Source organism: Helobdella robusta (genome assembly GCF_000326865.2).
Source record: "Helobdella robusta unplaced genomic scaffold HELROscaffold_34, whole genome shotgun sequence".
Taxonomy (NCBI): domain Eukaryota; kingdom Metazoa; phylum Annelida; class Clitellata; order Rhynchobdellida; family Glossiphoniidae; genus Helobdella; species Helobdella robusta.
Window position 1 is genome coordinate 1,970,547 of NW_008704659.1, and position 12,500 is coordinate 1,983,046.

The 12,500-nt window shown below is 34.2% G+C and overlaps 2 protein-coding genes across 2 annotated transcripts in view; both read right to left on the reverse strand.

The window, feature by feature from the left end:
* HELRODRAFT_192586 (hypothetical protein) overlaps window positions 1-891 on the reverse strand; it is a gene marked incomplete at its 3' end in the record, with an annotated part of 4,447 nt that extends 3,556 nt beyond the window's left edge. The window contains exon 1 of the mRNA XM_009023111.1: window positions 731-891. Within this exon, the coding sequence (XP_009021359.1) occupies window positions 731-801 (71 nt within the window). The 5' untranslated portion in view covers window positions 802-891. The remainder of the gene's footprint in view (window positions 1-730) is intronic.
* A 10,498-nt stretch (window positions 892-11,389) lies between these two features.
* The window catches only part of HELRODRAFT_192587 (hypothetical protein), a gene marked incomplete at its 5' end in the record, with an annotated part of 10,156 nt that continues 9,045 nt past the window's right edge, over window positions 11,390-12,500 (reverse strand). The window contains 3 exons of the mRNA XM_009023112.1: window positions 11,390-11,579; window positions 11,610-11,804; window positions 12,426-12,500. The exon at window positions 12,426-12,500 is cut by the window's right edge and continues 108 nt beyond it. Coding sequence (XP_009021360.1) covers window positions 11,685-11,804; window positions 12,426-12,500 — 195 coding nt within the window. The 3' untranslated portion in view covers window positions 11,390-11,579; window positions 11,610-11,684. The remainder of the gene's footprint in view (window positions 11,580-11,609; window positions 11,805-12,425) is intronic.

Consider the following 12,500-nt stretch of genomic DNA (forward strand, 5'->3'; position numbering starts at 1 on the left):
CAGACACACATATACAAACATACACAGACACACAACCCGCACACACACATACAAACACAAACACAAACACACACACAACACACACATACAAACACACACAGACACGAAACAACACGCACACACACATACAGACACACACAGACACACAACACAGACACACAACACAGACGCACAACACAGACACTGAACACACATGCAAACACATACAGACACACAACACAGACACACACACACACACACACACACACAAACACACACAGACATCGATGGTGTCATCTGTGTTGTTGAGACCGCCTGGTACGTTCGAATAAAAAATACATGCATGGCCTTTTACATGCTAATCAACCGCCGCATTTCAGTTTAACAATTTAAAATTTTTCCCGCGAATTATTTCCCTCTTAAAAATACTACCTTTTCGCGCTTTTTTTCCATGCAGTAAATTTGAACTCCATTAATAAGTATTATCGAAGTAATTTATATTATTATTCGTATTTTAGTAGTAGTAACTAGCTATTTTGATGATCATTTATAAGTTTGTATAAATTATTCAAATGATGATTTATTGGTGCAACAGTCCGGTTTTCACAATTAGTGAATGTCTAGATCAATAAAAGTATGAAAATTTTTAAATAAATAAATCTATTTTTCTACATAGTGTGGTGTTGGTGTATGTGTAGTGTAGCATACTCGAAAGAAATAAAAGCGTAGAGTTTGAAAAAGTAGAACTCGCCTCCATTTTGTTCTTCTGTTCTGAAACCACGTTTTAACTTGGGCGTCAGTCATTTTTAAACCCTTAGCCATGGCGGATCGTTCGGCAGAGGCCAGATATTTTTGGCGGTGGAATCTCTTTTCTAACTCTATGATTTGCAGACGAGAGAAACTCGTTCTCGGTTTCTTGTGCTTCGGTGGGGTCCTGTTTTGGTAGGGATGTCCGATTCTTCTTGTAACTTGAGGTAGGAAATATAAATTAAATTATAAATGGGCGCATGATGTTGTTGTAGCTGAAGATGTCTGGTCATGAGTGGCAGTGACGGGTTCGATTTCAAATAGATTAGATCCCAGATTAACATATCGTGAAGTTTTGTTGATGTGTTGATTCAAACGTGTGTGCGCGTGCGTGCGTGCGTGTGTGTGTGTGTGTGTGTGTGTGTGTGCGTGCGTGTACATGTGTGTCCTGGATATTTTTGAATAATGTGATATGAAAAGAATATTTTGATTGAATACAATTTGTAGATGTGAATCGTCGTCTGAGTTTGTGTGTTTGATGTGTGTATGAATTAATGAGTGGTCTCATTGAAGATTTTGCATTTCAATTTAATTTAATAAAATTTTCGACTTTTCTTAGCAATTAAAAGGGAAATGTTTTCTAATTTAATTTGCATAATTTTGTAACTGTTGTTTATGACTTTTAAAAGTCTCAGTCTTACAAGTGTAAATATTTTTACAACTTAAACTTTTATTCAAATTTGCAAAACATTTGTTTATTTCTGAGTCTTTGTTTCAAATGTAAGGCTTGTGAGTCCGTCAATACGCTACCGATTGATCTTTTTCAACTTTGATTTCGAACTTATAAAAATAAAAAGTTAATTGAAATGTGGGGACGAATGGAATGTAAATTAACATCTCAACGGATCTCCCGACAGTCTGTCCTTCCTCTCATGCATCCACGGAAACATCAACGAGTTGGCTGAATGTTGTTGCTGCTGCTGTTGCTGCTGCTGCAATTGTTGCTGAAGTTGTTGTTGTTGTTGCTGCTGCTGCTGTTGTTGAATGTGGTGTTTGAGGAGAGCAGGACTGGACAATAAATTTTCCGGCGATTTTAAATGTTGGCGCTGTTGTTGTTGATGTTGTTGCTGTTGTTGTTGTTGGTGGTGCTGTTGTTGGTGTGTTTGCTGTGGCTGTTGTTGTTGTTGAGATTGTTGTTGCTGTTGTTTTTGCATAATGTTTAAATGTTGTTGTTGTTGTTCGCAGTACTTTTGCGCGTTTTGCAATGTTGCGACATTTTCGTAGGACCTCATCGAGGGGATCTGTAAAACTCCTGGCAAATATGGGATGAACGATGGCGGGAATCCCAAAGAAACTCCAGGAGGTGATATGTGAGGCGGTGTTTGAGAGAACCCTTTGGAGTTTCCACTTCCGTTTCTATTAATAGATGCACCGTTCCAAGCGTTGGTCCCCGCGATAGTTTTGATGTAGTGAAGAGCGGCTACCAGACGTGAGGCTTGAACGTTTTCATTCATGTAGCGCTCTCTTTTTGACCTCGAATCTGGAGAGGCAGAGTTGGTTTTTGAAATTTTGTTTAGGGTTATCAAATCGTTTATAAAACGGTTTTTGTCTGTTACATTGTTGTGGTCATCATCGTCATCGTCCATTTTACTGGCAATGTCAACGGCGTTTTTAGCGAGTGAAGAGTTGGACATGTTGTTGGACATTTTGAATAAACTTGGAGAACTGGCCAGTATCCGGCTCATGCCGAACGATAAATTTTGTGACATCGTTTTTGTTTGGTTTGACGCGTTATTAGTGCTCACGTTGTTGTGATTGCTGCTGCTATGGATGTTTTTGAGGTTGTCAGCCATGTTTCTATTGTGGTTTTTATAATAGTTGCTACTAGTGACGTCATCGTCATCGCTTCCGTCCGAATCGGCTTCAATCTCGTCATCGTCGGCGTCGGTATTAACATTCACGGTTCCATCGACAACGTCGAGACATTTGGAATCGTCCATGTCGTCATCAATTTGACCACTATTTGCTTCGGTGTTGTTGCCGTTAATGTTGTTGTTGTTGTTGTTGTGGTTGGTGGAGGTGCTGCAGTTGATGTTGTGGCTAATGTGGCTGGAGTTTGACGTGTCGTTGTTACCTCGAATGGTTCTAGTTGAAGTTTTGATAAAATCTTCTTCTTGATGGTGGTTCATCGTCATCATCTCTGACGTAGTCACTGGTGCTCTGCTCATCAACTTTGTTCTTCAAGTTAAAAAAATATTTCGGTATTTTAAAAGTATTTTCTACAAAATTTGATATAATTTTATTGACAACTTTTTATTATTTAACTTTATTTTAGCAAGATTTACAACGGAAACTTAAATTCTGAGTTGAAATCATTTTCTCTAATAAACCAGATAAATATAGTATTGTATATATATATAATATGTATTGAAATTATATAGCTACTATGTAGTAAATTACTGATGCAGTAATACACGATAAAGTATTTACTTTTGCTAGTAAAGTTGGTTATGGAATTTTTCAAAATTTTCGATATACTGTTGACATATATCAGTCCTGACATCATTGTAAAAAAATTGTTTCTTTTTTAAATCATTAATATAATTATTAATAATGAAACTATAATAATATAATAATAATTATTATCAATGTTGTTGCTTCTGTTACTTCTAAAAACTAAATTTCTTCATAAAATATGGCACTCTCACATAAAAATTTTTCTATAACATTATTTTTAGATGATCACATCAAAAACAGGGATTCATTGCTATTAACAAGCAAACAAACAAACAAATGAACAAACAAACGAACGAACGAACAAATAAACAAGTGGTAAGATATTTTTTCAATGTGTTAAATAGCTCGTAATTTCACAGACATACGCATAACAGCAAACTCTACCAAACATCCAAATGACCATTCTATATATATATATATATATATATATATATATATATGTGTGTGTGTGTGTGTGTATATATATACATATATATATATATATATTCATTTATAAATTTCTATACAAAACTATAGACCTTTATGTTAATTACATTATATTAAACTGTATGCACATACATATGTTTGTATGTGTTTATATTAATGAATTTGTATTCCTACATCAAATAACATAACATAACATAATATTTTATATATATATATATATATATATATATATATATATATATATATACATACAGTAGATGCTTATACACATACACACATCCCTATCTACATACAATACACATGCATGTTGATGGTTGGCGATTGTTTGTATGTGAACCTCTTTCATCAATTACAAACAAGAGTCAGACGAACATCCATCCTAGCATCCATCGGATGATTATCATGATATCCAAGCTAATACAGGCTATCCATACCTACCTGCCTACCTACCTACCTACATTTCTACATATTACAAAAGTACGCTTATGTAACTATGTATGTGTATTTATGCATATACGTAATATATATATATATATATATATATATATATACATATGTTTATATATATATATAAACGCATAGTTGCGAACGCATAAGTAAGCGCGCGACAGTAATATGAATTTCTATTGGTCGGCCAGTCAACCAATAAGATCGCCTCTTTTCGAAAAGATCTAAAACGACGTTCTCTTGGAAATTGATTAATTGGAAACGGACAGACACTTAGCGAATATGTCCGTCTGCATGTGTGTGCGTGTGTTTGTGGACGTGTGTGCGTGAGTTTGTTCTCTTGGATGTACGTTTTTTTTTGCTTAAATGCGTGGTTTAACGAGTTGAATATGAACGAACGTTTGTGATGTTTGACGATGACCGTGTTAACCGGGCCGTCAATCACTTACATTGCAATTTCGAACCTCTGTTTTTGAGAAATTACCATGTTTGCTTTCGTCATTATTTTTGGGCTTGGCGGAAGAAAATTTACGTATGCGAATGTTAAAAATGTTTTTTTCAAATGTAAAATATAATAAGATTGTGTTCAATTTTGAATAAGTTCGAGTAGGCGAGCACATGCGGACAGATCCAGTCCAATGCGTTAATCAATGTGAAACGTGTACGAACATGCTGAATACCAGCAGAGCAACCAGAGATTTTATTTGTATAATGCTTCATTTAATGTTTCTAAATGTTTCAATGTAATCTAAATAATAAAAAAAACTAACTGATTAAACTCTAACCTAAACAAATTCAAACTAACAAATTATTTTTTCATTTCTTTGAAAATTAATTAAAATTTCTAAAAATTTTTAAAAAATTTTTAAATCAAACCAAATATAATTAGATAATAAAATCACATTAGCTTCACCGTACAACACGCACGTTCACACAGACACAAGCACACAGACAGACACAAAAAAACGAACACATGTCTCTGAAAACATAGTTACTTCATACACACACACACGTACGTACATAAAGAAAGAAAAAGTAAGTTGAAATAAATATACGAAGAATTACACATGTATATATATATACACTTATATACACACATCTATACATAGTTTATTTGAATTTAAATACAAAACAACACACACACACACACAAACACACACATATACAGAGATACAAAGATATAAAGATACAAAGATATTTGTGTTAACGTCAACGGAAAAGCATCGCAAGAAAATTAGGGTTAAATGTTAACAGTTCGATTGATGAGGTAATGTTTGTTTGCGTGTGTTGTATATTTTTTTGTATGCACGTGCGTATGTGTTTTTGTATGCATGTGTGTAAGTATGCGTGTTTATATATATTTGTATAGAATGTTTATATGTATTGTGTGGTTATTGGTGTATATCTGTAAACATTAAACAACGATTTGAGATTCAACTTCGGCAATCTCAAGGCCGAATTGCCATATAGTCATCTTTTTTTTTATCTCAAGAACAATAATCTCTGTTTTTAGTATTAGCGGAAAAAATTATCTTAGCCATCGTTAGCTGTTAAAACATTTGAATTTGAACTAGAGGTTGAAAATTATCTCGATAAAGAATGGTTGCATAGACACTTAGACAGCCTATTATTGCTTGTTCTCGATAACTCCTCGTTTTTCAGTCTAAAAAATAAAATTTTTCAAAATTGTGGACTTTTTTGGGTGTCATAGTGGATCAACTATTCAGCTTTCGGTCACATTCACTATTCGGTGCGTCTCTTCTGTCTTTACGTCTGCGTATGTAGGTATATTCTAAGTGTGTATGCGTGTATATTTAGTTAAAATTTTTTGTCTAAATGTATTGGGTATTTCGGTATGTGCTTAATAGAAGATATCATGAGTTGGATTTTTTAGTCAAGAAGGTTTGTTCGGAAAAACTGTTTTGTCTGTATGTGCGTGTGTGTGTGTATGTGTGTGTGTGTGTGTGTGTGCTCAGCGTTTTCGTTAGTGACTTTTGTATGTTAAATAAAACAAAATAATAACAACAATAGTACAAATACTACTAACAATAATAACAATAACCATCAACATTTAATAACACTATCATAACGGTAATAGTTGTTTGAGGTTACTGATGACAGATGTTAAAAGCTTGAGGGCTATAGCACACATACACAAGAACATACACACACAAACAAACATACATTATCAGTGTGTGTATGTATATGTATGTGTGTGTGTGTGTGTATGTGTGTGTGTTGTGTGCTATAAGTATACACGTATACACACACATACACAGACAACCACACAAATTTTTTGTAACATTAACCATGCTAACGACACTAAGAATGGCTAACGCATTCAATAAAACAATGCAACAAAATAACTCTACAAACAAAACAACAACTGTACAACACTGTATTGTACTGTACGACACAACAACAACACAACAACAACTATGCAAAAAGACAACAACAACTGTACAGACACAACAACAACAACACAACAACCATGCAAACAGACAACAACAGCAACAACAACAACACAGCAACAACAACAACATCCGGTCGAAAGCCGTAATGAGAGTTGAGGTAATAAAATAGAATTTGTGCTTTTTTGAACTGAGCGTTTAACAATTAGTTAAATAAATATCCTCCCAGGGGATTTCATCGCAGGGCAACGTTCGAATGAAGGAATGAATGGATGGATGAATGAATGAATAGATGGATGAAGAGATGGACGAATAGATGGATGAACGAGAAATTACACGAATAAATAAATGGATGATTGGATGGATCGGTATACGTATGGATGAATGAAGGAATGAATGCATATATGGATGAATAGATGAATGAATAGATAAATAAATCAATCAATAGAAAAATGAATGGATGGATGGATGGATGGATGGATAAGTGAATGAATGAGTGAATTGATAGATGAATGAATGAATGAATGAATGAATGAATGAATGAATGAATGAATGAATGAATGAATGAATGAATGAATGAATGAATGAATGAATGAATGAATGAATGAATGAATGAATGAATGAATGAATGAATGAATGAATGAATGAATGAATGAATGAATGAATGAATGAATGAATGAATGAATGAATGAATGAATGAATGAATGAATGAATGAATGAATGAATGAATGAATGAATGAATGAATGAATGAATGAATGAATGAATGAATGAATGAATGAATGAATGAATGAATGAATGAATGAATGAATGAATGAATGAATGAATGAATGAATGAATGAATGAATGAATGAATGAATGAAGAAACAAACAAATAAGAATGAATGACCAGCAGTAGTAGAAAAAAACGGATGAATGCAGGAATGAACGAACAAAGGTATAAATAAATAAATGAAAGTAATACATTTCTGAGTACGTATGTGTTTGTGCGTGAGTTTGTGTGCGTGTGTACGCGCGTGTATGCGGTACACGCGATCTATAAGAAAAGTAAAACAAAGTTCAAATTGAGGTCGTAAGTTAAGTTTCCGTCCGACCGTCTGTTTGTTTGTAAGTGCGTGTGCACCGGCAGGCACGGACATGTGCACCTGTGTAATGATGCTAATAAATAAATATTCATTTATTATGAAAATATGTCTGCAACTTCAACTGGCTGATGACTATATACACGTAGGCCATGCGGTTTTGCATAATCCTCATAGAAATAAAGAACCGTGAAAATAACAACAACAAAAACAACATCAATAATATCAACACAACAACAACACAACAATAACAATAATAATAATAACAAAAAATAAAATGGCGACGCAGATGATTTTGATAGTTTCAAATCAGAGTTTTCATTTTGAAGTCTAATTGAATATATACGATCTTTTGAGAAATGATCTCCAATCACGTGACAATCAAGCGTGCGCGCGCGTTTTGTTGGTGCGCGTGCGTAAAAATTGTATATCTGCGTGTCCGTCTGTCTGTCCGTCTGCCTGTCTGTCCGTCCGTCCGTCTGTCTGTTTTTCTGTTTGTCTGTCTGTCCGTCTGTCCATTCCGTTGGCCATTACGATTAACTTTGTTTATATTTGTTCATTTTCGTTCTTATGAATTTATTTTTGTATAGAAATTGCAGGATTTAATTTATGAATTAACAAAATGTGCGTCTATTAGTCTCATGTACGTCTTTGCTTATCTACGTTTGTGGAATGAAGTGTATTAAAAATATATCTGTACGCTCACGTTTCCACGATACAACATTTCCCAATGTGAGAATGTTTAGCTGATTAATGATATTTTTTAGGAAAAGTTTGCTTCCAACACAACATTTTTAAAACAGAAAAATTATACACATCAGCAATCTCGTGCAGTATTCTAAGCACTCTCATCACACGAACGTATCTGCACACAAACATTCACGCACGCATACAAGCGCACACACACAAACATTCACACACGCACACACACACAAACATTCACACACGCACACACAAACATTCACGCACGAATACAAGCACACACACACAAACATTCACGCACGCATACAAGCACACACACATTCACACACGCACACACAAATATTCACGCACGCACCCAAGCGCACACACACAAACATTCACGCACACATACAAGCACACACACATACAAGCACACACACACAAACATTCACGCACACACACATCGCTACACTCGTGGACAACTAATAGCCACACACGCCCGACGATATTTCACTTGCAACTGCCTGGCACGACATGATGTTAATTATAACGGGCAATCATTTGACCGATCATTAGCGCTCCTTCAAGCTAACTCTGGCGCGCAAATCTGTCTCTCCAATTCACAATCTCTTCCTCCTTTCCTTTCATCATCGCCGCATCCGTTTTTCTTCCATCTTTCTTGTGTTGTTGTTTTTTTTTATTATTACTTTTGGTAATTTTTCTTAAGTGATTATTCACTTTCTTTTTTTCATATCTCATGTTTTATTTTTGTCACCTTCGTCTGTTTATTTCGTGCTGTCGATGCTTCAATCTTGTTACATCATAACTTTATATCAGTATCATCAAACTGTATCATGATAACCGATGTTGATAGCCAATCAGAATCAAATGTTCATAACAACGTCTTAGGTATTATCATTAATTTGTTTTTGTCATTTTATGAGTAGCAATATTACCTTTAACATCACCACCACCATCATTATCATTACCATCACCACCATCATCGTCATCATCACCACCATAACCATCATCATCGTTACCATAATCATCATCGTTACCATAATCATCATCATCATCAGGATGAGCTCACAACCAATAGGAATCATCAATATTATTTCCATCGCTACATTGTTAACACTCCCCTCATTACTTCCCCTAAACATCATTACTATCATCATCACCATCATGTTATCATCACCACCACCATCATCGTCATCGTCATCATCAAGATTAGCATCATCATCAGCATCATGTTATCACTGCCATCATTATCATCGTAATCACCGTCATCTCTACTAACATAGTCATTATCATCTTACCTACGATCATCCTCTGACAATGGAAACAATTAACGGACCAACGAATCAAAACGAGACGAAACGGGACAAAACGAGACGAGACATCAGCAAGAAGAAGTAGTAGCGTTATAATAAAGAATATAGGCCGAGCAATCCTGCCTGGGTTTAATAGCCATCCTGTGTATTCTACATAGTTGAGATATGCGCGCTTAACATCAATGCCTACACGCCCACCAGCGTATAAAATAAAAATAACGGTTGTATCATGTGTTAATAGTATGCGTGCGTGTGTGTGTGCGTGCGATTTTTAGGTTTGTATATACATACTTGTGTATATGATTTTTTTGCTAGGTTTTCTTGCAATTATATATGTTTGTGTGTTGTATGCCTAAGAGTGTATGCGAATGTTTGTCTGTATATGTATGCGTGTTTGTTTGTTTGTATAGATTTGTAGGTGTGGCCAAATACGTGCGTCCCGTTAACGATTTTTGTGCGCGTGCATGCACGTGCGTATATTTGATTGAGTGGGTGTTTGGTGTAACGTTTTGTTTACGCGCGTGTGTTGTTTGCAGATAATTATTTCGGCTAATGTTTGTTTGTTTGAATGGATGAATGAATGGATGAATGAATGAATGGATGAATGAATGGAAGAATAAATGAATGAAGGCACGCAGCAACTGTGTGTGCGTCTATGCGTTCCTGTCTCACTAAATACAATCATGTAATAAACTACATCAACTGCGTGTGATTGCAAATGTTTCAGGACAGACAATAAATAATGCCAAATTTAACAGGTCTAAGAGCTTATTTGTGAGTATTTAGTGTCCGAATCCTTGTCTTTTATTTTTGTTTTAGAGAAATAAAGCCAAGAAAACAGTGACAAAACACTATGATGTTGTACTTCTGAAACATTTAGATTGAAAAATTTGAATATTCATGAAGGAAATATATATATATATATATATATATATATATATATATATATATCAATGATTAAAAGTTATAATATGAAAAAACTTTGTATAAAAAAATAAACAAACAAATCGATACAAATAAAGCAAAAAACATGATAAAATCACACATTCAAAGAATTAAACAACCACGCCTGGCTACGAAACATGAACTGAAACTCAGTGAAGAAACGCTTAAGATCATCTAGTTTAAACAAATTCAGCAAGACTACAACGACTTGTTTCAAAAATTCAATTATATAAATTAACGAAATAATACCGATACCCGGATATTACCGACATTCGAATACAACCGGCACACAGATATTTAACTCGAGACAAAACGATAACACCAAAGAAATATATAGGATAACAAAAGAACTAAGACACCGATATATATATATAAATGCGTATGTGCGTGTGTGTTTGTCTGTGTACGTGTGTGTGTGTCTGTGTACGTGTGTGTGTGTGTGTGTGTGTGTGTAAGTGAACGAATGAAAGTGACTTTGGGGTATCTATATCTATTTTTTTAACATGGCTTGCTGCAAAATTTTTTGTGGTATTTATATAATTATACAAAAAGCGTAGAAATAAAGACCAAAAAAAGTAAAAAGTGCACACACACACACACACGCACACACACAAATTCAACAGATTTTTTATTTATTTACAATTTTTACGAAAAATTCAAAGTAAAAACGAAACAGTAGTATTTTCAATCAAAAAAAAATATTGAACAAAAAAATTGAATAGCGATTCATTTGTTAGTTTAGTTGAAAAGAATACACACACCACACACACACACACACACATACAAACACACACACACACACAAACACGTACACACATATGCAAAAATAAAGATAGGCTTAATGCACAGATGCAGAAATATATTGAAAGATAGACACAGATGTGATTATATATATATATCATTTAAAAGATACACTATCCTACGTGAAGAGTGTTGTGAAGATTAAAAAATACACACAACAACAGTGATAAAAAGGAATATCATATATCAATTAGATACAATATATATATATGTAAAGCCTGCTTGATTTAAAATTGCGATAATAATAAAATTGGAAAAATAGATTAATATATAGTTAAATGAATTAATAAAATAGATTAATAAATAATTAAATGATTTAATAGAATATCTGTATCTTCTTCTGTATAGAACTTCGATCCATTGGACACGTTGTTAAGATCTGCGAACACTTCAAACACGTACATATGTGCCCGCAGTTCAGAAACAATACATCGGACTGTTGTGTGTGTATATGTGTGTGTTGTGTGTGTATCTGTGTATCTATGTGTGTGAGTGTATTTTGTGTGTGTGTGTTGGTCCACAGTTCAGAAACAATACATCGGACTGTTGTGTATGTATGTATCTATGTGCTTGTGAGTATCTATATGAGTGTGTGTGTGTGTATGTGTGCGTGTGTGCATGTAAATGGTGCACGTGTAACGTAAATGTAAATGTACCTGCTTAAAATAATTATTTTGCGTTGTTATTACAGTCTTGTACAATTGTATATAAATCAATTTGTATATTTCAGTACAACACTAAGTACAAACAGATATACAATCCGATACCAAATATAGATGCAGATACAAAACTAAGTATACTAATAATACAGATACAAAATATACAAATATAGATGCAGATACTGCTTTTTGCTGAATAAACTCATTATTGACTCAAATAACCTCAAAACTAAGTATACTAATAGTAATAATACAGACACAAAATATACAAAAGCATACTAATACAGATACAAAATATACAAAAGCATACTAATACAGATACAAAATATACAAACGCAGATACAAATACAAGTGTACTGCTAGAGATAAGGAGTGCATGATAAGTAGTAATAACTAACGGTCCTTTCCAGGCAGACGACGCATTCGGATCTGAGCTGGGGCACTGGGACAGAAGGTAGTGGAGTGGCGGCTGT